This window comes from Chroicocephalus ridibundus, chromosome 6, assembly GCF_963924245.1.
Source record: "Chroicocephalus ridibundus chromosome 6, bChrRid1.1, whole genome shotgun sequence".
Taxonomy (NCBI): Eukaryota; Metazoa; Chordata; class Aves; order Charadriiformes; family Laridae; genus Chroicocephalus; species Chroicocephalus ridibundus.
Genome location: NC_086289.1, coordinates 56,669,877 through 56,694,966, shown reverse-complemented (window position 1 = coordinate 56,694,966; position 25,090 = coordinate 56,669,877). Strand labels below are relative to the sequence as shown.

General features: G+C 45.9%; 1 protein-coding gene across 1 annotated transcript; it reads right to left on the bottom strand.

Annotated features, from left to right (window-relative positions):
• Positions 1-1,993: 1,993 nt before the first annotated feature.
• Positions 1,994-24,875, bottom strand: KLHL6 (kelch like family member 6). The gene is made up of 7 exons (XM_063339456.1): positions 24,539-24,875; positions 18,831-18,996; positions 12,663-13,112; positions 10,012-10,249; positions 6,441-6,643; positions 5,299-5,512; positions 1,994-3,016 (listed from the first exon to the last, which is right to left on the bottom strand). Exons 1-7 carry the CDS (start codon positions 24,796-24,798, stop codon positions 2,715-2,717), a joined length of 1,833 nt encoding a protein of 610 aa, XP_063195526.1. The 5' UTR covers positions 24,799-24,875; the 3' UTR covers positions 1,994-2,714.
• Between the last annotated feature and the right edge of the window lie 215 nt (positions 24,876-25,090).

Here is a 25,090-nt window from a genome sequence, read left to right as displayed (position 1 = left end):
TTTTTTTCACTGGTGGCTGGTTTTGTACACGGAGATACTGTATGTATGTTTGGACAGAAACCGTGATTGTGGCTGTTCCCTGTGGCGGGAGGGTATGTATGACAGGTGAGAGAGAACCCGTGATAGGAAAAGGAAATTACAAGTTTCCTTGAAACTTGATTTCTGTTGTCTCCTGTCTCCACTCCCACCTCGCTGCTATTAACAGAGGGCACAGCACTGCTAGTTCTTGCCGTTTCTTCACAAGCCTCGTGATTTTTGGCTCCTTCCTAAAACTACTGATCCTGAATGTTTTTGTTTTTCAATACGCTTTGAGTCCTTCAGATTTGCAACATGAGTCTGAAAGGTACAAAGAGCAGGGAGGCAAGTAAAAACGACTCTCCCTGCGCTGCTATTAAAACATCAGAGTTTTTGAGAGACTCTCATGAGTTAGGAGAGGGAAAGGAGCCAAGCTGTGTGGTTTTGCCATCTCGTGTTTGTCACTGAGGGATCGTCTGGCTCGTGCTTGCCCAAGGCCTGCAGGTGTGGCTGGGGAACCACCACAGGAGAGACGAAGAGGCTGCTTTCTGATCTGTAGAGTGAATAATTTGTATTTGGAAGTTTATTTGGACAACTTTGTTCCAACTCAGTGGATTATCTTTCTCAAGCTAAAAAAATGCATGTTTTGCTACTGACATTGCAGGGAGAAAATCAGCAGCCAGCTCCTGAAGGCTACTGGTTTTTAGGATGATTCCCAGTAGGAAGAGCTGGCCAGCTTCAGCAGCCACTGTCATTAGTTTTGGCAACAGGTGAAGATACAGAAGCACAGCTCCTCAAGGGGAAGTGACATGCCCCCATTCATCCACCTTCTCTACCCCTGTAGACCGGCCAGTACTGCTAGCCGAGTCAAAGGTGGTAACTGTTCTTCACGAAAACCTTTTGAAACAAAATACCCTTTTTAGAGGGCATTTCTTCATGCCCTCCGAAAGGAGAGCAGGTTGGGACCATCTGGGCCAGTGTGGAAGCGTGAGAAGTGCTGCGCCCTGCAGGATGACAGCAGCATTAAGGAAGAGGACTGGTTAAAAAAAAAATATTTGAAAATGGAAGGGCTGTGGGAAGATTAGAGTAAGAAAATGTGGGGATTGGCTGGAATTGCAGAAGTGAGTTTTAAGGCGTGGGGCCTATTGCAGAAGAGACAGGATTATTTGCTGTCTTTCTGAGGGAAGGACATTCTGGAGACCTTCTGGGGGGGCAAGCACCTACATCACGGGCTGCATCTGCCCCCCTCAGCCTGTGTGGTTGGGGCAGACTTGCCAGTATGGTCTGGGACTCTGCTGTACCACTGTACCGCTGAGCACTCTGGCATTAGTATACTGAAATTCAGGAACCCATGTCCTTTTTCTCAGCCCAACATGAGAGAAATATTATTTTTAATACTGTATAAGGCAAAAGGAGACATTAAAGAGAGGGAGAGAGGCTGGAAGGAGTCGCTGTTCTCTGCTTGGACAGATTTGTTTTGTACAGCGTTTTCTGTCTTGATTTAATGGTGAGTTGGCTCTTTCCAGCAACTAGGCAGGGGAGGAGGGACGGGAACATGTTCCCAGCCTTTGGCCAAGAGTGTCCCAGAGCGTCCCGGGTGTGACCTCTTCAATGTTTATTTTTCTTTCTCTACAACTGACCCAGATGCTGGGACTTGAGACTCGGGCCCTCCTGGCCTGCTGAACATTTGCCCCTTCTGGTACAGCATGTGATGGTCCCAGGAATCAGACTGGGAACGGTACCTGGAACTGTTTGTCTCTCCAGCAGATTGTTCTGTCCGTTTGCATTCCAGGAAATCAACACCCGCGAGAAAAATCCTGGGAGAGCACTGCCACCCAGTGGGGATGCAGGCAGGGATGCCAGTCGGGAGCACCGGTCCTCCAATGCTGTACAGCAACAGTGACAGGAAAAAGCCTTTCAGGCAGAACAGTAAACCATCCCAGAATAGAACAAAAGGGAAACTAGGTTTTGGTCTGCTTTATTGGAAAACAGCTACAATGAATGTTCAGTGGAACCAGGTTAGCGTTCATTTCTATTTGCAGCCTATGCAGTCTCTATCGTGGGTATGACAGCAAAGTTTGCAAACTGAGATGGATTTTTTTGGTCACGCAGAACAGAAAAACTAACAAAGTGTCTTCAAGCAAACAAACAAACAAACCAGTTTTTAACTTAATCTAATGTGCCAACCACTGGAAAAAACAAAACAAAACAAAACAAAACCAAAAATCCATAGCTTTGGTGGAAATGGCATTACATTTCATCAAAGTTACAAATCTTTCATTCCAAAAAAGCATCTTTTCTTTTTCACTAGTAGGTGCTTCAAATCCAACTTAATACAATAAATAACTGAACAAACTTCAGGACCAGGCTGAGCCAGTTCAAGCACATTTCTGGGCATATATAGCTGGGAAGTAAATTTCCCGCCTACGCATCGTATTTCTTTGCCTGATTGGAGGTATTGTGTTCGCAGGAGTAAACTACAGCCGGTCCCTTTGTTTTTCTGTGGAGGGAAGGAATTAAGATAATTTAAGGATATACTGTACAGAGGAAATGCAAGGACTGAGCGTATATACAGATACTCCCCAGAGGACCCCAGTGGTGATATTTCCATCCATTGCTACCTGCAGCTAAAAAACCATCGTGTCAGGCTGTGCCACAGGGACACGGAGGTATTGGGTTTCTTTGCAGTTCTCCTCCAGTCAGACAGAAACTGCCCCAGGCACAATCCTACGGATGTGCGTGTAAGACTTCCTGAGGGTAACACTCCCGTGATGAGACACCCCCCGAGGCAGGACACACTCTTCGGTCAGCTTCTGAGTTTCAGGGTCCCAACACAGCACTGTCGCAATGACTTCGTTCTTTTCATCTCGGCCCCCGGTGATAAACAGCTTGTTGTTGCAAGGAGAAATCCCACAACTGGCTCTCTCATGGGTGAACTGAGTCACCAGGCACCACGTGTCTTCCTGGGGGCTGTAGGAGTAGAGTGCTTTCATTGCCCCACCTGGAGAGGAAATGGATATCAGTTTGCACCGGCCATTCCTGTAAGAGACTTTAACTAAACCCCCCACTTCAACAAAGCTCCATTCCTGACATTCATAAGAATGATTTATGCCCCAAGGCTAAGAAAAAACAAGGTCACAGGATACTTTATTGTTTTGAAAGCCAGATCCACAGAAGGCCACTTATTGTTCATAAGGCTGTGGAATTTAAGGCCAGAACAAACTGCTGTGCGACCACAGCGCAGCCATCAACAGACCTTTCTCATACCTGCTGCTTCAGCTAAGGACACAACTTCAGCAAAATACAAACTTGTTTAGAAGAGTTTAGATCATGAAGGACTAGATATGGTCACTGTCACTACTAGAAAGGGGTGCGTGATTTCTTCACTGACTAACTTCAGTGCCCATCTGCCCATTAAACCTTCCTCTGCTTGGAACTGGCTATTTTTGAAAGCCCATTTCTCATTTAGAGGTTTGTCAGACTGAACGCATAATCTCCTTATGGGTAAGCTAAACAGAGAGTGACCTTCAGTTTCTCCATGTTTCCCAAATCTGCAGTCATTCTTAAAACTTCCTGTGCACCTTTTCCAATTTTGCAGGGTCCTTTTCTTTTGAAAAATAGTCAATACCTCAGTACCCAAGAAAAGCTACGGAAATATATTCCCTACCAACAGTAGGGACTGGGTACCAACAGATGAATGGCTCTTATTCTGAAATTTGCAGGGACTGGGTCTATCTTAAACTGTATAGAATAGGGCTGGGGAAACAGAATCACAGAACGGTAGGGTTGGAAGGGACCTCTGGAGATCATCTAGTCCAACCCCCTGCCAGAGCAGGGTCACCCAGAGCGGAATTACAGGAACGTGTCCAGGTGGGTTTGGAATGTCTCCAGAGACGGAGATGCCACCACCTCTCTGGGCAGCCTGTGCCAGGACTCTGCCACCCTCAAAGGAAAGAAATTCCTCCTCATGTTTGGGTGGAACTTCCTATGCTCAAGTTTGTGCCCGTTACCTCTTGTCCAAAAGCCGTGGTCTTATTGAATGAGTTGCAACAATACCTGGGATCCTACCCATTAGCAAAGTGAGCATTTATCTATTGTAGTTATAATAAATATTGGTTTTGGCAATACTAATCCAGTACTTCTGGGATGATGAAGTCACTGAGAGGTGACTTAAACAAGTTTTATTTCCCAATTGCAGCAGACTGAAAACATACACATTGTTAGTTACAGTGATTCATTTGGCGGTCTGGGTAATTTGATGGCTTTGGATGCAGCAACCAAATGCTCTTTTATCTTTTAAAAGTCAGGTGGGGCTGATTTCTATCCAATTGAACTAGATTTGTTTCTCAAATAGGGAAACAATAGGTTTACTGGTGAAAGATGCTGAATGATTGTAACTGGAGTGTCGTGTCAAATTTTATCGGGAGTTGTATCAGCTGGCCCGTAAGTCATGCCTTCTCTTTCTGTCTCTCATCTTGTACCAAGAGGGTGATATCAGTCCCTGTGCTGAGGCGAAGCACAAGGTATTTACATGTCTACAAGGATCACGCATATATATATATGCACACACATGCACATTATAAATCTCCCTTCAAAACAGCATTTACTATTTGGTGGCATCCTGGCTCTATGCCAGCCCTCAGCACCATACTGATTATACTGCAAGTGAAATTTCTGTGCCAGGGCTGGTGGGGACGACTCTTCAGAGCTCCTGTTTTAGAAACAAATGTTCCTCTTTCCTTCTTTTGGTTTTTCCAGCACCATCTGGAGATGTGTGCAGGCTCCCTCCTCCCTCCACAGTTCATCTCACTACCATTAAACTCTTTTTCTTCCATCTTTGCTTCCAGTTCTGGCAATTGACGGAATTAACCCCTAGCACAATCTAGTGAAGAGGTCTGGATCTTTGGGTATCAGTGGCTCTGCTCCTATGACCTGCTCCTAGTACTCATATCCCTACATAAATCTGGTGTGCAGTGGGCTGCCCCTGGAAAGGGGACAGGGGACATGATGTAGACACCGGTCATGCCCTTGCCACTATGAACCCACCTTTGGATGGTTTTAAGTTGTCTCTGGGGTAACTCCAGCTTTCCAAGATACCTACCATGCTAACAGGGAGTTTGACTTGGTGACTCTTCACTACTGTTTGTGAATGTGCTGGATTCCCATCCCTCACTAAGCTCAATGGGAAAAGCCATCTGATCATTGGAGTTTGTGGGTAAAACTAACACACAGAAACAAGCCCTGCTGTGTCTAAACAAGATGGAACATTAACGCTTCACCTACCCACAACATAAATGTGATCACGGAAACTTGCAGCATTGATGCATTTAGCTTCTACTGGCATGGCAGCTTTCAGGCTCCACGTGTTGGTCGCAGGGTCGTAGCACTGAGTCTTGTCCGTTGCCAGCTTTCCGTTGGGTCCTCCTCCGATCACGTAGAGTTTCTTCTTGTAGCTCGCTGCTGCAAAGGAGCTTACATTGACCATGAGGGGAGCAGCCTGTGTGACCGTAAAAACTCATTAGTAACCATTTTGATTTCAAGAAGTCAGACTGATGCCTATGGGGCGGGAGCCTGATGAATTTTAAGTTAGATGGTCTTTTAAGATGATCAGTAGGGTTCAGAAGATGACTTTTCTAGGGATAAGGGAGAAGTATGTTTCAGCTTTTTCTTAAGGCTGTAAACCTCTTAATAAAAATATGCTCTGTTCAAATAGTGTTATTAAAATAACATTGTCAACAATTCAAACGCTAGGAAATGTACAGAAATGCCTCAGATCTCCTTTACATACTTATGTACATTGAAAAAAACACAAGAAACTTGTTCATACTGATCTTTCTACTTGCAGTTGTGATTGTTAGATTCCTCCACATGGCTTCGTATTATCTAAAAACTAGGGTTTGTATCTACCATTATGATGCCTAATCTCATTAATTTCATGGATTAATTGGCTGCCTAATACTCTCTTCTCATTGCTTGAAGTACAGTTAGAACTGGGTTTTTTTCCATCCTGTTTACCTTGAAACCTGCACTTTCAACTTAACTGTATAACCCAGACCGTATATAATGCATAGGTTGCTATACACTTTATATATATATATATTATGTATCAGAGCAGTAGTTTTCAGCCTGTGCTCTGGTTCGGGTATACTGTGTTCTTACTCACTGATTTATGAACTACTCGCTTTAAAAGCCAACTAAGAAAAGGAAAATTAGGCATTTGGTGTCTCACAGGCAGTGACTGGCAGGCAATCCTCTGAGTTTTACTTTCTGAAGGATACGCATTTCTACAGAAAAAAATACAGACCAGAAATACTTAAAAGAATTGTACTAGATCCCATCTTGTTCATTTTTATGGTTCAAAGTCCTAATGTTTTCTGATTAAAATGTTCCAAATGAATAAAATGTTAAGCGATATAGTATCTTACCTCTGACCAGCAGTTATGAAAGGGATCATATGCTTCCATGCTGTTGATTCTTTGCATGCCATCGAACCCTCCAATGACATACACTTTGCCACCCAACACAGCCATTTTATGCCTCCATCGCCCAATATTTAGATACTCAATTTGTATCCATTTGTTGATGGAGGCGTTGTACTTCCAGACATCATGCTTTGTTTCTTTGCCACCTGCAGTGTACATGACGCATGTAAATAGCATAGCATAGCTCGTATTTACTCCAAAACTCCAATATGTTTAAATTTAAAAATATTCTCTCACAATAGAAAATAAATCATTGGTCCTTATTAGCTTCTTCATGACCTACACTAATGGCCTGGGCCTGTTATACAAGAAGGAAATGTCTGCATTTAGTTTACTTAATAGTGAAGGAAACTGAACAATTTCTACAGCCAAATATTCAGCAGATAAATCACTGTTCCTCACTCTACCAGACCACAGTCATTTTCATTTTAACACTGAGTGAATGACCAACCACACACAGCACGGTGATATGCAGGAGATTTTTGTGCACCACCACGGCTTTGCAGAATGCTGGGAAACAACAAATAAACAAATGTGATTTAAATAAGATAGTGGACGATGCTGCTGTTGGTAGCGCCAAATCCCTCAAAGACAGGCCTGCACTGGGGAACTGCCAGTTTGTGCAGGGCAGCTCCAGTCAGCTAGCCTAATGGTTTACATCGGAAAACAAAAGACCTGACTGTGAACTCCTATCAGCGGAAGTCCTGCATGAGATGGTAGGAGTTTTACTATTCAACCTTGGGATCATGTGGCTGGGATCTCACTTTTGTACCTCACCTTGTGCCCTCTTTCTCTGCTGACTTGGATTTGCTTCTTATTTCTAGATTGAAGGTCAGAATTGGACCCTGCAAACTCATTCTAGAGCTGACTTGCAAGTGAATCTTTACTCCTGCTAACGCAGAGAGCAGTGTTTTAAACAAGCACTTTTGTTTGCGTATAATTTTGGTGTAACTGCAATAGGAATGGATCTAGTTAAGCCTGAAACCACATTTACAGACTGAGCAGTTTATTCCATCATCTGCAACCTGATTAAACATTTGCTTCACTGGTGAATATACTGAAAAGATAATTCATATTCCATTGAGAAAGTGTCTGCCCTTATTGGTATTCTGTACTGCAGCCAGATCACTGCAGACTGATGGAGCTCATCTCTGGGCCAAATAGCAGATTGAATAGGAGATAATTAGCATGCTAGAAAGAGTCGTTTGTAGTGCTTTTGTCTCAGTATTTTTCACATGTATGTGTTGAATTTTATTTGCACTCAAATAGCTGAAGTGGCTGAAGGGCCTGAATGCTGCATTCATGGTTACAATGGGGCTGAGAGACTGCAGGTGTTCCCCTTCCCCTCCCTTGAAATTTCTCTTTCACATGAGCTTGTTCTTTCCTGCACAGGCTGAAACTCTGGTAGGAGCCTGAGCTGGACCGGGGTGGGGGGGTGTGGGTGTGTGTGTGATTTGCTGCACATCAGGGGGCAGGGAGAGATTTTTGAGAGGACTAGAGGTTTATTTTGTTTCTGTTCTTTCTCTAGACCACAGTTCTTTCGAATTTGAGGAAAAAATGTAGCGGTGAGTGATAATTCATTGTCATTTTTAGTTACACTACAAATGTAGTGTTTCGGTCCATCCAGTCAAAGCCTTTATACTGTTCAGGGAAGGGTGATCCAAAAGTAGTGATAATCTGTGCAAAGGACTTTCCTGTTGTTCAGATGCTAAAAGAGCAGGGAAGACTCCAAACAGTACCAGGACAGTGAGGGAAATGAGAACGCGGGAGGGGAGATCAAGTTAGGAAAGATACAAGTCGAGTTAGAAACGAACCAAGTCACAGGAGCTAAAAGAAAGCAAACAAGAGTAGAAGGACACACAGGAGGAGGCAGATGTTTAATCAGGATTGAGACACTAATAATTTGGTTCAGCTGGAAAGAAACTGCTAATGACTTTGGTCCACTCAGCCCTTTATTCGGGTGGGAACAGTGAAAAGGAGAAAGGCTGAAAGGGAATGGTGGGAGTCAAAGATATGAAACTAAGCAGAAAAGGAAGAAAGAGGAGCTGTGAGAATAGCAGCAGGAGGAAAGGCAGCTCAAGCTCACCATAGCAGGGGCAGTGTTAGCCTGGCCTGGAGGTAGCCTGCGTAAAGCATAAAAGAAAACCAGAGAAGAGATACTGGAAAAGATGTCAGGAATAGGAGGAAGCCAAAAGCCTGTGACCTTGAAAAAGAGGAACGGCTAAGAGATTAAAGGCAAATGGAAAAGAGACCTCTCAACTCAAGGGTGTGAAGGTGTGAGGGATGTTCCCTACTTGGGATGTTTGACTTAGGGTCCCCTCTGCAGCTAACCTTTAACAGAGGGGCTGCTGCCAGCATAAAAAGAAACTCCCTGTGGTGGGCTGAAAGAAAAAACCTCCTTTATTTGTAACTAGGGAAGGAATAATCTAATTCTTATCCTAGGATAAAGATTTAATAAACTTTAAATTGGAATGAGGTAATAAAAATCTGTGAATTCCCAAAAGAGAGACTGCGATGGAAGATACTTGAATAAATAGCAATGGACCACTCTTCATGCTTAAGCAAAGCATTCATGCTTTAGTCCTCCCTCCTCCTTTGCTCTCTCCTATCTTAAGTGAGGATAGAACGTGGTGGATGATTTTGCACAAAAAAGTGCCCTGCCCATGGAAGCACTGCTCTGCGTCGTGGTCTGTAACATGGCAGTGATTACAAGCTTGCCGTCACTTTTCCTTTGGAAGGCAGAACGAGACCATCAAATTTGCTTTTGGCAGGCCATCAAAACCAGCTGTCGCACTGGCTAGCGAGCTTGAGTTTAACCTTTTTGATTGTCAAAGTAAAAACTCTGTAACTCCAGGAGCGAACCCCTCTGTGGAGCTCAGCTGTACTTGTGGGGGAAGTTATATGTGCCTCCTGAATCTCTCAGGATGAGGGCCTGCAAATGGTATGTTCAGACCCATGTTGTGTGTCTGGACCATTGGGTTTCATCTGGCTTCGACAGTGAATGTTGCCGTTAGCGAGTGGGCACTTCTGGAGTCCTGTCTGATGCATTGTTGAAGTGCTCCTGAAAGTGCAGTTTTCAGGTAGAAGCCAAACAGTGGTGACAGTTCCCTGCACGTTCTTGACTGACCCTTGCAAAATGAGCCAGATTCTGGCAGATCTTTGCTTACGCATATGGAGCTGCAAATGGACTTATTACAAGAAGATGCTGGAGCAAATATTCTTCATTTTATGTTTGGTAAATTGTTCTCAGAAGCCCTTCCATGACCACTGTTGCTGAGTGCGCACACATAAAAAGCTATGCATATAGATGAATGTTGTTTGAAAAGGAACCCTTGCCAGGGCCAGGCAGTGTCCTTGCACATCCAGCACTTCTCTGCAGCCTGGTCAAAGCCAAAGCATTAGGAAGTGCTGTAGCGCTTAATTCGACTAAAGGTGCCTCAAGCATGCTTGTGATAAAAGCTGGAGATAATTGTGAGAACCCTCTGCTCCCCTCTTCCAATGTCTTGTTCCTTACCCGATATGTAGACTTCGTTTTTTAGCGTAATGCACGCAAACTCCACCCATTTTTTATTCTCATTCTCCGTCTCCTGCTCTGTGATTGGTAATTTTGCTACTTCCAGGCGGCTTCGCCTCAAAGGATCCAGGCAAGTCACTTCTGCTACAAACTTCTCATCTTTTGTACAGCCCCCTATGATCATAAACACCTCAGACTGGAACTCGTGCATCCTGGGCTTGGTTCTTTCTGTAATAATCTAAATGCAAGCAAGACAGAGTGAGTACACAGGGCACTGTAAGTTACAGAAAGGTCTGGTGACCTTTCTTCTGATTATCTGTTTTGTAAATCACAACTGGCTTACATCAGCTGAACCAATTATCAAACGCTCTCTAAGTTGAAAGCCTGGAAAGCACCCTAGAAGCATTCAGTAGAGGTTGCTGTATCCTTCTCCCGCAGGATTTCTCCAACACTGGGCTTAGTTGCTTTTGCCTACCCGCTAGGATCCTTTCAGATCCTCTTGGGAATTCACAGGGTGGCACCAAGAGCTATGAAGGTGCGCAGTGGTGACACGGCTGGGTGCACGTGAGGCAGCTGAAGAGGACAGGTTTTATTTGGGCTGACAGGGTGAGGGCAAGGCAGGAGGGCCCTAAGGTTTGTGTATGCCCTGGGGAGCTTGGAGAGATCAAGGCTGCAGTTAGCACGATCAGAAAATAAACGCTCTCATTATCTGTCCTGAAGAGATATGTTAAAGCATCGAAGCATACTGGAGGGGTGCTTTTATTGGTTTCTTTGTTTATAAGCCTTAATTTTAAGCCAAAACCAGAAGATTTAAAGCCAGTGCCAGGCTCTGAAATGTGGTAGCTCTGATTTACTGCCTCTTGGCTCAGTTTATTCTCCAGGTCTTTGTCTCGGGAACACTGGAAAAAGTCACTTCCCGGGTAGATGTTCACCAGGACCAAAGAATGCAGGGGGTGCTTGGAAACTTCTGTTCTGCCTGGAGGAAATACTTACAAGGAAGTGGAAATGAATGCATTAGTGTTCCAAGGACACTGGTGCTATCCTGAAGGACAGAAGGAATAACCTTCGTTATCCCCCCCAGTTTTTCATACTGGAAGAAATGCAGTGTAAAAGGTATGGGGAGCACATAAAGTTGTTCCTCTGCTTCTGCTGTATCAATTTGCAAACCCTCAAAATCTGCTGGGAGAGGTCTGCACTCCTCTGCAGCAATCTTACATCTGGTGAGGATCGGCTTGCAGTTGTTACCTTCTGCATGCCCCAGAGAAGCAGTCTGTGGACCCACAGGTTAAATTCTGTGGCAGTAGGCAACTTGCTTACAGTTTTACTTCTCTTTCTAAACTACTTTTAATATGTTTCTATAAATTGGCATAGTTTATCTATATTAAAAAAATGATTATTTACACAGACTTGTGTAAATAAACCTTGTATTTTCGCTACATTTAGCAAATTATTAGGCAAATTTTTTGAAAATGTCTGTCCCAGAACTTGCCAGCTTTCAGAATCCTGTTTTTAACCCATCTGTTGCCATTGCTGGGCGTTAGCCCCGGGGAGGATAGCTGTCAGGGCTGCCTCTGACGGCTGCCCCTTTGAAGATGAGTGTAATGAGTGTTCAACCCCGAGCAACACTCCCTTATCTATCCCACATGGACCTGACAGCGCTGCTGAGCGGGGCAAGGCTTCCTGAGCAGTTCCCACCAGACTCGCCGGCATTGCCCAGGTCATTGTGTGCTGTCTTACGCAGTCACCGGCACAAAGAGCCCTTGGTCTCTGCCCTCTGCCAGTGACACATCCTCTATTAGCGATGGATCCACAACGTGCTCCTGAAGCCTCCTGCCTTCCTCTGACTCTCTGAGGAGGCACACAAGTTTCCTCACCTGCTCACATACCTTTGCTGCTGTTGTGAAATCTGACCTCCGGTTGCTCTCCCCTGTACCCCACATTTTGGGCCAGGAGGCGTAACTGATGCCTAACTGTCCAAAGAGGACAGGTGATTGAAGAACTGGAGATCTACCACAGCCTACCTTGAGCAGGCAGGACAGGACTCGACTGGATGTCAGGATGAGCCTGTCTCTTTGGGTGCAGGGACCTCTGCAAATGATGAAGATAGGCAGACCTCTCCTCTGGGAAGAGACCGTCTTCTTCATGGGAGGTTGTCTCTTTCTGAAAGATTCCCCCCATAAGTAATGAATTGAGATGTTACATCTTCAGATTTGAAAGAGTCATTATAGATTGTGACTGAGTTTAGTGGGAAAATTATTCTTCCTTTCTTAGAAAGGAAAAATATTTCTTGGGCTTGAAATGTTAGCTGAGAGGGTGAGGTGTCAGGAGTAACACCATTTGCCTTTTTACTAGGGAAGTCACCTGGGGTCTTTGTTTATCTGTACAAGTGTGTGTACGAAGGGTCAAGCTCAGATGTTCATATTCAGGAAGCTGTACGCTTTGTTTTAAAACAAGCTACCAAAAGTTTCTAAGCTCTCTAAATGAGGAGGATAACTGGTGAGGCCCACCTTGACTTTTTGGTAGCACCAATTAGTGAAACTTCAGTGCAAATACCTTTTTCTACCTCATGGTACTGCTCCTTCCGATGGAGTTTTTGAGCAGAAGCATGAGACATTTAGAAAGAGCAGCAAATACCTTCCTTTTTTACTCACCTCATTGCCTGACAGATGGTACATTCTTGCTTCCTGGAGCAAAGGAAAAACATCTGGACACTGTCTAATGAGTTGATCAGCTTCAACAGTCTCTACGAAATACCAAGGGTCCAAGAGGGGCAGACGGACATTCTCCAGCACATATGGCAGGAGAGGAAACCTTTCCGACTCTTTGTAACGAACCCAGTTCATGACAGTTTCGAACACCTGTGCCTCTTCCGTGACGTAGAGGTCATCGCTCTTCAGCGTGCTGCAGAGAATGTCGGCTGGCAGCTCCAGGAACTCCTCATAGTTCAGGACCTGGGTGAAGTTCTGGATAATGTAGTTCTGCACTTGTTGTTTCAGGCTCTGCAGGGAGTGGGCATCAGCCAGCCTCAGGATGCCAACGCAGTTCTCCGGCTGGAGGGCTTCGGTGAGAAAACTGGCACAAGCATCTACCATGCGAAGGAACTGTGGACAGAAAAAGCACATTTACGCACACAGTGGTTACGTGAATGACTGTATTGCAGATGAGCTATGGAGCTTTTTGAATTTTATTTTTGTCACAAAGGTAAAGGGGTTTCTAACATTCCCCCTACCTCCATAAGATCTCAAACCACTAGCAAACATGGAGTTACAATGCACAGATAAGGTCCCCGGGCTTCAGATGTGCTTGCCCTGCTTCATCTTGTATATCAGCTCAGATCAACTAGAAGGGAGTCTGGTTTTGGAGTCCAGCTGGTTCCACAGTCTGCATTTATGCTCCCACCATGCAAACTCTGAACGTGTCTGAGGCTGTGCCAGGGTGGTGGAAAATGAGTGCTGGGGTCTGGGAGGCTTGGGCCAAAGTGCAGCCTCCTTAGAGGGTATGGGCATGCTCTCCTGTACTGGGGGACGTGGTGGGAAGAGACTGACCATCAGCCAGTCGCTGAGTTGCCTGACAGCCAGGGTAGTCTGGCAAGTGTCTGTTCTGGGGGAGGCCTTTCGATGTTTTAGTGACCTTTGTTTTCCTTGTCTTCACCATAGGTTCAAAAAAACATAGATGTGTATTTTACACACAGAGTCTGCTTAATCAAAGAACTTCCCATGTTTGCATTCAATAGGGCATCACAACTACTCTCATTAGTTTCCTTTGCAAAAAGCACCACCTGAGGGTCCCACAGGTGCAGATCCTGGACCACAGATGTCTGTGGAGCATTGCCCATGGACTACAATGTGAGCTGGGTTGCTGGTGATTATTCAGGAATTGGGAACCAGTTTGGGATAGAACTGATAAGTTACAGTCCTTCATCCTGGGCTTTCCATCGCCTCTGTGATTTCAGATATGAATGGGGCATCAGTATTTCGTGTTGGTTTTGCCCCTGAGCAGTGCAAATACGGAAAGATGGGTCAGAACTGATGCTGTGCATTTCCGTCCATGCTTTTCGGGTCCTTTTTCCACCCAGCGTCAGCAAGCGAACCATTTTAACTCATTCTGTCCCACTGCGGAAAGTTGCACAACAGTAATTTAGGGGTAAAGAGGAAGTGAAAAATTTTTAAACACTGTTGTATGTAGATTTGTTTCAGTAATTAGGGTAGAATCTTCCAGACCCAGCGATGTCGTGTTGACACATTTAGACTGTTTACCAGAGCTGAGCGATCGCAGACTCTGCATACAGACTACCTGGTTCCTGTTTTACATTTAGATGTGGTCAAGAGTTTAGAGAAATGCAACTGACTGATGAACAAGGGTATGCGAGGTCTCAGAATATGTTGCTGCCGTTGGGATATAAATATGTCAGCAGCACGCTGTGGCACCGCGGCAGAGCTCGGTGGCCCCTCGGTGCCTGCCACGCTCACATTGCCTGTTCTCCGGGCCAGCACAAGGCTAACACTTTGAACTCACCAGTGCATTTCCCTGAGGATCTGAAAGGACTTTGCCAACACTGGGTAGTCCTCGGACCTGAGGCAGATTAAGCATTAGCCCTTTAAAAGTTGGCAGTAACGAGACGCAAAAAAACCAAATCTGGGATTTGCCAAGGTCAGTCATCAAGTCATCCACAAGTCTGGGAACAGACCCCAAAACAACGTTCTCACCAGCCTACGGTCCAGCCACTGTAGAGTGCTCTAATTATTTATACATGGCTTGTTAAGAGCGATACTCACGAGATGACACCAGCGGGTTTTCTCCCAGGCGGTGCACGCTGGTCTCACAGCCACGCAGGCACCACTAATCACGCTGGGTCGCTGTGTTTGTGGCCAGACGAATGCGGAACTGTGAGGGGTGGGTGTGAGAAACAGTCCCACCGAGGGCTTAACCAGGGAGGTCAGACCGCTTGAGAGCATATCAAGGCAGGACTTTCCCTGGCTGCTGCTCCTTGTCTCCGTGCTGCGCTGTCTCCCCACCACTCCCTTCATTTAGAGACAAAACTCCCCCCAAAACTCCCCCAAACTTGCTGGGCGTGCTTCAGCCAGTCCCATGAGAGCGGGTGACTCAGGAGAGCACCCAGGAGGAAGACACCCCTGAGTCTCTGCTTCGTCTGCTCTGATTATTCTTGCAGAGCTCTAAATTTTCTTCTTTCCATCCTGTGAGTACCCCTCCTAATGCCACCCCAGGCATTTGAAAAGCCCTGTTCCCTGGGAACAGTTACTTCAATCACTGAGTCCTTCTCCTAATACCGCTTTGAATCCAGGTTCTTACTTGCTAGAGACATCCCGTGTTCTTACTTGGCCTCCACTTGGCCTTCTCTCGGAATAATAAAATTTATTCTCCCCATTGAAGCCCTTGCTTGTCCCAGCTTTGATTCAACTGTCCAGTGTAAGCAGTGCCAGCAGCCCTGCCTCCTGCTATAAGCCCCAGAAAAGGAAGGGAATGGTTGTTGAAAGGGCTCTTGTTCATGATCCCTCTCTGTATGCAGCACACTTCGGGGGCAGATCCTGCACGCCGCAGCTGCGGTGCCCTCGGCCACCCACTCCGCCTGTGGCTGCAGGGGCAGCATGTCCCAGCTCAGCAATAACACCTGCGTCCCACAGGAGCCCCACGGGGGGAGCCGGCTGGGTGGTGAAGGGGCACAGTGACCCTTGCAGGGAGGCTCTCCGGGGAGCTGGTGGCTTTCTGAGCCTGCAGACCCATCTTGGACCCGGAGCTGCCCAGAAGCCCTTCGTTAGCAAATCATGCCTTCTTGACTGTCACTGTGCGGTGGCTGTGGCGTAACTAGCGCTGTCCTGTGACAGCCACCCTGGCCACTCACTGCTAAGTGGCTACAGGATGGTCTTCAGATAATTGGCAAAGGATTTTCCTTATAGTGTCTTGTTCATGAAAAGCAGATTAACGTACAGATGAGAGGTGCTTTGGGAGTGAGTCAGGCCATCGGGCTGGTGGTGCTTCAGCTGCGCCCTGGGCACAAGAGCCCTGCTCTGCTTAGAGTGAGGCAGCTCGGGGGCCTGCTCCCCTGTTCCCACTGCAGCTGGCATTGCCATGGCAGTGGTCATCACAGCCCTTCATGACAGCACTGTTCCTTTTACATCTGCTCAGGGGCTTGCTTCCCTCCCATAAACTCTTTGCTCCCACCAAAGCAGCTGACGTGGCCCCTCACCCAAGCCACGCCGAGGGAGTGGGGTGATACAGCGGTTCCTGCGGGGCAGGAGGGGGATAAACAGGTCTGAAGGTTGTTGTTGTTGAGTTACTATGGGGGAAGCAGAGCGCTCTGCCACAGCCCTGAGAAGCAGCTGAGATCTTGGCCCTCCCGAGAGATGAAAGGATGAGCTGCTCCGCGGGCAGTGCGGGCGGCAGAGGCTGCTGGGCTGGATCCAGGGTGGGCACCAGCCTTGTGAGCACGGTGGCTGGGCAGCCGCCAGCCCAAGCAGAGGAGGCGGCTATTGAACTCATGTTGCAATTGTGGAAAAAATTTTGTGCGGGTCACTTCAGGGTGAGGCTTAGCTGTTCAGCAGCTCCCTGTTCCAAACCCTTCACCTGCTTCCCCCCAGGAGGGAAGCTCTGCTCAAAGCACACTGCGGCGGGGACTTCTGCTCTCTCCGAATAGCCTTCCCTCTCTCCCTGCTCTCAGTCTTGGCTCCATTTGGTCAAAACGCACTGGAAGGGCCTGAGGGAAGGCAGAATTAGGTAAAACTTCTTCAAAAATAGTTTCTAGAGACAAGTGGAGTATCTATATTGGAATATCTAGAACTGTGCAAGTTACTTCTTTTTTGGTTCTTTGTCAAGTCTGAGAAATTGAAAAGAGGCCCTGCCAAAAATTGTTGCTTATCAGATATAAAAGCTCCACTTGGAATTTGGTTTTCTCACATGTCATTAATTGGAAAGGAAAGAATTTCCCAAGCAAAAATGTTACAATAAATTGCAGAATTAATCTTTTCAGCTGTTGATATACTGAAATGAAACATTTGACTCTTTCAAGCGCTTCTGTTCTTCGGCATAAATAGCAGAGACAAGCTGGCAGAACGCTAGTAGTTACTAAATCTTTTTTACACAAAACACATTTTCAGCCAAAAACCTCACCCTTGTATAATGTGAGGCTTTAAGGCCTTATAAATCTTGATAGTATCCAAGACCATTGCAGTAAGACTTGGAATCACTGCTTTTAGTAGAACATTCCTGGTTTGCTAGGTTTTTGTAGTTTACTATTTCATCAATACACCAATACACTATTTTTGCTTATGGCACCCTCACAATTATATCATTACTTTAACAGTGTTTGATAGTTTTTTTACAGCACCGGCCTTGGTGATCAAATTTAATCTTAAATTTAATGAAAAATAGGGAAGAGAAAGGAAAAACCGTAAGTTTATGCTTTTGATGGTTTCAGAAAAAAAATAAAAAAGAACAAGGAATGATCCTAAAGAAAAAAGGTTCAAGAGAAAATAGAGTGATCACAGAAAAGTGTCCTGAAAATGAACCAAATGTACCCTTTGAGTGCTACCAGTTTGCCATATTGGTGTGCTGAAAATGTCAGTAAGTTACTGCACTCCAGCCGCAGGCAACATTAAAGCTAGACGACCTTTCCTGGGTTACCTGGGGGAGCACTTTGTGATAACTTTCCCTTCTCTCCCCACAGCAAGTACCAGCTCCCATCACCCCAAAGGCCACAGGTTCATTTCAGAGCAAAAGCTCCCGTGTAAGATTCAAGAATCTGAAGTTCATAATGAACCACGATGATTATGGAGTCAGGTGTTTCTCGCCTTCCTTAATGAAAAGACTGGACACACATACACACATTGGCACTTGTCAGGTTATGCTGGTTGCAATTTGTTAGCAATTTGCAGCGTGGTACCAGAGACTGCAATTTGGTAGACCTCACAGGTGATTTACAGGGCACGTGAATACCTCATGGACCAAAGGCTGAGTAACGCTGCTCAAGTCTGACTTCCCACAAGTCCCAGGTCATGACTAAAACATCAAGAGTCCTACAAAGGAGGATGCTAACTCTGCCTCGTGAGCCTCCATCTTAAGGCAATTGAGAGGGAGAGATGAAGTTAGCTTCCTGAGAAGGCCCTGCGGAGGCCTCATAGCATCCTACCAGTATCTGAAGGGGGCCTACAAGAAAGCTGGAGAGGCACTTTTTAAAAGGGCATGTAGTCATAGGACGAGGGGTAACGGTTTTAAACTGGAAGAGGGTAGATTCAGATTAGATACCAGGAAGAAATTTTTCACTATGAGGGTGGTGAGACGCTGGAACAGGTTGCCCAGAGAAGTTGTGGATGCCCCATCCCTGGAGGTGTTCCAGGCCAGGCTGGATGGGGCTTTGAGCAGCCTGGTCTAGTGGGAGGTGTCCCTGCCCAGGGCAGGGGATTGGAGCTAGATGGTCTTTAAGGTCCCTTCCAACCTAAACCATTCTATGATTCTCTGGCCGGCCATACCATCCACTGCCCATTACCTCTTTTGGGCTGGAGGATGACTGGTCTCCACCGCCTAACCTGATCCTTGGGGAGCACTAACCCAGCAACACAACGCTGCTACCTGGCAGGCAGCACGTGGGACCAGCTCTTGGAGGCAGAGCCTGGCTCTTTGTTTGCACAGCACCCAGCACAGCAGCATTCCAGTACGCGGCTGCAACTGACAATTTTTATCACACTGTAAGTGAAGCAAAGTGCTTCCAGAACCCACAAAATCAGACAAGTTTGCAGTGTGTTAACCAGGGTAAGACATGGTCTTGCCAGAGCAAGTCTGGATCAGTGCATCTGGATTATCTGTACCTGAAAAAGGCTGGCGGCTTCCAAGACTTTCTGTACATTTTGCTTTGTGATGAGCATCTTGCTGGTGTAGGTGTAGTCCAAGAGTATATTCATGGTTTCTGCATCAACTCCTTTAAGTATGATCTTCTCTTCATATTTCTCTCTTAAATCATTGCAGAACATGGCCCTGAAAAGAAAGACATTTATCTTTTACTGCATCCCAGCCAGGATGAGACATTCTGAAAACATTTGGTTATATAGATTTCAACACAGAATACTTGGATTGCTTCATGTTTTATGCAATTAGTCCTATAGCAAAGTAACAAGGAAAATCCTTTTATTGCTTTCATGCCTCTTTACCCATGAGTTTGATAGGCATACACACGTGATGGATACCCCAGCACTGGACTCTGCGGTAGACCTGGAGGTCCATGGCAGCAAAAGGCAGCTGGGACCTTCTCTGAGCCTGGAGAGTTCCTCTGTGTCTCAGCTGATGCTGCAGAGTAGTTGTGGTATCTCACCTGCTAGCCAGACTCTCACTCTTTCTGTTTCTAGTATAGGCTCAGCTCATTAAGCCCAAACCTCCAAGACACTGGCATTCTCCATACTTCGTTAACACTTAGCACGCATACTTTATCACCCTTGGCAAGGTCAATAACCCGCTTTAGAGCTGCAGAATGCTGCTTAGACTGAACCCTGAGGGCCAGACCAGATCCACATGTCTGATAGCCTCATCTCTAAGCTTCCCAACATATCTTTGACCCCATTAATACCAGGGATGGGCCAGGAGGGAATGGCTTACGGATTTGCTTCTAATATAGAGGCTGTCTTTTCCTCTGCTAAATTTTGGGAGCTTCTGGTAGGATTGTAGAGTTGGTACCTCTTGGCTAGAGAAGTACTTGAATAATCATGAATTGGAAACCAGAAAACGCAGTGTTTTCATGCACGTTGATACCACCTCTTCTTTGGTGGATAATACTGCATTTGAAAGGCGACTGCCACACACACTTTTGGCACTAGTCAGATATTTCATGTGGGATATAAATCAGAAATTTCTCTAAGAGCTATTTAAATCCACTTTGCATTATGATAGCTGCAAGGCAAACACATGCATCTTCATCTGCATTTTCAATTCATAGTTTTAAGTATTTCTTCCAATGCTTTTGCTTTTCTTTAGAAGTTTGATCCGTCCTGTCTTGTTCACTGCATCCAGAGGGTGAGATTTCACATCATTTGGAATCTCGCTCAACAGATTAGAAGTATGTGAGTCCACTTGTAACTGCATTGGTGAAAAACATGTGCAGATCTAAAGTGTAATTAGAAGTGCTCTTTACCCTGCATACCAAACCCTTCTTTATTAGTCATGTACAATGTTGACGGGACAGTGCAACCTGGGAAGTGGCTAGAGGTACAAAGTCTTAGGCCATGCTTTTCTTGTAAAAGCGGTGCCAGAATAAAGCTGTCTGGTTGACACATCTTACTGGAACCAAGATGTTAACAGTTTTATTGCAAAGCAGTTAGGCATGGTGAATGACAAATGGATGGAAGATACCAGCTGCTCATTGCTCTAAGAGCTACCTGTTCCTTGCCTCAGCAGAGGTTTTATAGCAAGAGAGAGCTGGTATTAGTTATCTCAGTGTATAAAACTGCCTTTTTGATAAAGAGACCTAACTTTTGAGCAGGAAACTTGGGCAGAGAAGTTATTTGTCAGGAAAAAATGTTCAGCCAAAATTCTCATTTTCCCTTCATCCGTCTCAGTTCGTTAGACATTTTTGATTCACTGCTCTGCTCCATGGTCCAGTTTCTGCTGCCACTGAAATCAGAGTATTTGAAAGGCATTATGACAAAATGCTCCTTAACTTCAGCGAGCGCAAGAGCGGGCTTCTCCTTAGCGTCTCTCCCTTTTGGCAGTGTCGAATGTTGTATGTCTGGGGCATGCTGGCAGGTGGCCATTTGAAAACAACAGCCCTCAGTACCCACTTCTCCCTGGGAATGGGGTTTCAATGCAGAGAGGGAGGTTTGTACAAAACAGACATTTCAATTGCACGGGATTGCTAGGTGCGGAACGCTGCATCTGAATGAGAAATAGGCCGTTGTAGGATGCAGGTGTTGTCTGCTCTTGTTCCTTTTATCTCTTAAACTGGTGACTCCAGTCTTGTATTTAACCATCCCTGTCGGGGAGGTGAGAGCTCTCACTTCCGTCCCTCAAAGCCGGAGGGTTTGATGGAGGTCAGTTGGAGATACCCAGCATTACACCATTGCAAGGCTGCACAGAAACCAGCCTTGGGATTCTCGTGGAGGCTTTGCACAGGGATATTCTCAAAGTGCTTTCATCTATCTCTCTCCTAATGTGTGAAATTGCGTTAGAGCTGACATCCACTCCCAATGTCATAGGGTACACATTCATGATGAGCAGAGGGCTGGAGCACCTCCGCTATGAGGACAGGCTGAGGGAGTTGGCGTTGTTCAGCCTGGAGAAGGGAAATCTCCAGGGAGACCTTAGAACAGCCTTCCAGTACCTGAAGAGGGCCTACAGGAAGGATGGGGAGGGACTCTTTATCAGGGAGTGTAGTGATAGGACGAGGGGTAATGGTTTCAAACTGAAAGAGGGGAGATTTAGATTAGATATTAGGAAGAAATTCTTTCCTGTGAGTGTGGTGAGGCACTGGAACAGGTTCCCCAGAGAAGCTGTGGCTGCCCCATCCCTGGAAGTGTTCAAGGCCAGACTGGATGGGGCTTTGAGCAGCCTGGTCTAGTGGGAGGTGTCCCTGCCCAGGGCAGGGGGTTGGAACTAGAGGATCTTTAAGGTCCCTTCCAACCCAAACCATTCTGTGATTCTATGATTCTATGTAGCATGGCTGCAACCTGCAGAAATCACACATCTAAAGCACCATGCTTTCCCACCAGTACTCCTCTCTAGAAGGTGACAGCATGAATAGGACTGTACTATCCAGGAGAGCTGACTCCTGTAGTGGCCTTCCTTCTGCTCAGATGGAGTGGACCTCATTCCTACCCTGTGTGCCAACTGGAGGGAAGACCCTGAGACCACTCAGGACTGATCAGGATGAGATTCTCTGCTGGGGATTAAAATGCTGCTTATGAACCTCTGAGTCTGCGTGTACTTACCCAGAGAGGTGTGTGATTATTTTCTCTGGGGCTTCAAATCCTTCAGATGTGGCTACCAATTTAATTGTCTGTTTCCCTGGTTCCTGTCCCTGTGTAATTCTAAACTAAGCCTTTGACCCAACATTTACTCTAAGAAATGCACATCTGAAGTGAGGAGCCCAGGGCCAAATTTAGATACCTAAAAATGGGTAAATTCAGAAAAAAACAGGGAGAAATCTCAATGAAATAAATGTAGGGTTGCAGTCTGTGAGGCACTTTTTAGGCACCCACCCACACTGGAGTGCCTGTGCTTGGAATTGTGAACCTGACTTCAAACAACCATGCTGGAGTTTGAGGATGCTCTGGAAAATATTGCTTCAACCTCTCCCAGTCCCATTCTCCCACTACCTTGGGCAGTACAGGCGTAAAAGAACTACTGGTCCACCTTGGTCAGCTGGTATTTCTCTTCTCTGCTTTGTTACCTTCACCCGGGTTAAGTGGAGAGTTAATGCTTTTATGTGTGTAGGTGCAAGACGTGTCTGAACTACCAGTCTATCTACTCTCAGGCAGTGCTGAAGGAAGGATTAGAAGTTGTTAACTTTGTTTAACCGTGTTGAAGTCAGCTGCTACAGATTGCATGATGGCGCCCGGCGCTCAGGAAGGGGGTTGTGCAACATGCTGTTGCAGGGCGATGAAGCCCATGACTCACAGGGTCCCTTTGCTGTGCTCCTGTGCACGGGTGTTAGAAGCCCTGCAACAGCACGGAAAGTACTCACAGGAATAGTGGGATTTAAGAATGTCTTCCTTCTTTGGGCTCATGCAGCTTATAGTGAATTACGGCAAAATGAAACAAACCGCCTTGTGAGTAGCAGAGTTAGTGAAGCTCAGTTCCCTGCAGACTTGTGTTCTCCTTTCCCTCTTCACGGTAACCTCAGCTTCCCCTTCCCAAGCCCTCCATTCTCTCTCGCTGTCCCTCTCACACATTTCCCTGTCCCTCTCAGGACTCTCAGCTCTGTGCTGGCTGCTTGTGTCCGGCCGAGCAGGGGCAGCAGGAGCTTTGGCTGGCTCTGGGTGCTGCGTGTGTTGGCTGGCCAGGACGCAGCGCTGGTGACCCAGCTGAGCACCAAGGGGTCCCAGACCCGGCATTTCTCCTCTGCCAAGCTACTGATTTCCGTCAAATTTGTGGGAAGTTCAGTTTTGAGATTTCCACCCTCTGCCAAAGTTGAAACTAACCCAAAGAGTCGTGACAGGAGGCACTGTCAGACAGACAGTCAGCATGACATAATAAATCTCAAGTCCGTGGGAAGCCAGGCCAAACACAAGCACCCAAGGTCGCAGACCCCACACACATGCAGTTGCCTTGGGATGAGATGACCTCCGGCCAGGTACCCCCCTTCCTTCCCAGGGGCAGTCTGCAGCTCAGGGCTCAGTGGAAAACCGGACAACAGGAGTTACCAGAAAACTGTCTTGCCTTTTTTTAACTGTTGAGGTCCCTTCCGATTGCAGCACTTTTCCTCAAGGCAGAAGAAGAACGGCTGGGTTTCAAAGTAACATTATGGTAGTTCTTATCTTAATTTGTGCCTCTTCTGTCATTCCTGCACACGATGCTCCCAAGAAATATTTAGGCGTCTCTGCTTTTAGTTCTACATTTTCACATGTGTGATCTATATAGCCTATCTGTAGAAATAATAACTATCTCCATATATTCACAGACACAACCTATTACAAGATGATGAAAGCAGAACCGTTTTTCCAGGCACTGCCAGCAAAGCTTACTAGACTCCATTAAAATTAGCTTTCTGCTCATGTCACAAGTCGTCACAGGTTCTTTTTTCTCATGTTTCCTCTGCAGCTATTCAGTCATCTGACCACTTTAGCAGTAAAAAAAAAAAAAGAAAGAAAAGAAAATGCCAGCCATGCAAATGTGATTGTCTAAACGATAACGGAAAATCTGTGTTAAAACTGATACCGAGTTCCTCTGTGCATCTAAAATTTGTTCTTGCCGGCCAGTAGTCTCAGATAGACTATCTGTTGTCATACTGAAAGAATGAAAAATTCGAAAGGACTAGATGGAGGGGGTGAAATGGTAAAATTGCTTTAAAGCAGATATTTCCCATTGCAATTGATTTTTGGTAACCTTAGGAAAGATGGAAAATTCCTTCTCTTTCCTCCTCAACAATTCTATGCAATACATATATTTTTACCACAGAACAGTAATGAGAAAAATGATCAAGTTCCACAAACCCACTCCTATCTCAATAAAAATACCGCACGATCTGCGTGAGTATTCCTCTTTGCCCGAATCCCAAAGGCACAATACAAGAGGCAGCAGATACTTGGTTAAAACAAAATTTTCTCATCCACTTGTCTGACAACCATTCTCTGTTTCTTTGCATGCCTTCAGCGGACTTGCTAAGTGCTGGTATCAGAGCTCCAGCAAATCCACAACTTGGCACCTGCCTTATTTAAGTCTCCAGCTTTAAAAAAAGAGCTGAAAGGTGTCAGGAATTACAGACTCACTGCAAATTGGCAGAGTTTAGCACCCAGTTTACACTCCTTGAGATCTATAGTTCAAGGCTAAGAAGCAAAGTACGTTTCTTCGTTTCGTTTCTTATGTGCCTTACCTGAAATAATTGCTTGCTGCAGCAAGGACCACTCGGTGACAGGAGAATTCCCTGCTGTCCACGCACAGGATGACATCAGTAAGGGAATTTTCAAGCCGAAGGTTCTCCAGGCCATTCTGGAGCACCAGAGAGAGTCCTGTATCATCAAACTTGACCTTTTCGCTGCTGGAGACTTCCACCAGGTCCCCCATTTTCATTGAACACTCATTGTCCAAAGAGATCTCGGGCTCCTCAGAGCTCTTCTCCAGCGTGTCCCCCATTTTCTGGCCAGCACCGTCTCATTCTGTTGGTGCTTCAATCTAAAAAGAGCTCCTAAGCTTCAGACGAGTCACACTGCAGAAGTTGGGCGGATTTCCTGTCCAGAGGTCTCTGCTTATCTGTAGCTGTCACACACACATAACAGGAAGCCTTGCACTTTCTCATCCTGTTAACACAAACAAAGGGTGGGTTTTTTCGGTGAATTTCAGGCAGTATCAACGTGTTTAGAAAGGACTTAAGATGCCTCTGGATGTGAGAAGATTACAAGTGACAGGGAAGGCCTGCTTCCCACCC

What these genes read in the sequence shown, in the direction of transcription:
- KLHL6 (XM_063339456.1), bottom strand. Translation starts at nt 24,798, where the DNA reads ATGGGGGACACGCTGGAGAAGAGCTCTGAGGAGCCCGAGATCTCTTTG. An exon ending in AAGCCGCCAGCCTTTTTCAG is followed by an intron (nt 13,113 to 18,830) that starts GTACAGATAATC and finishes TTCTGTCCACAG; the next exon opens with TTCCTTCGCATGGTAGATGC. An exon ending in AAACGAAGTCTACATATCGG is followed by an intron (nt 6,644 to 10,011) that starts GTAAGGAACAAG and finishes TGTACACTGCAG; the next exon opens with GTGGCAAAGAAACAAAGCAT.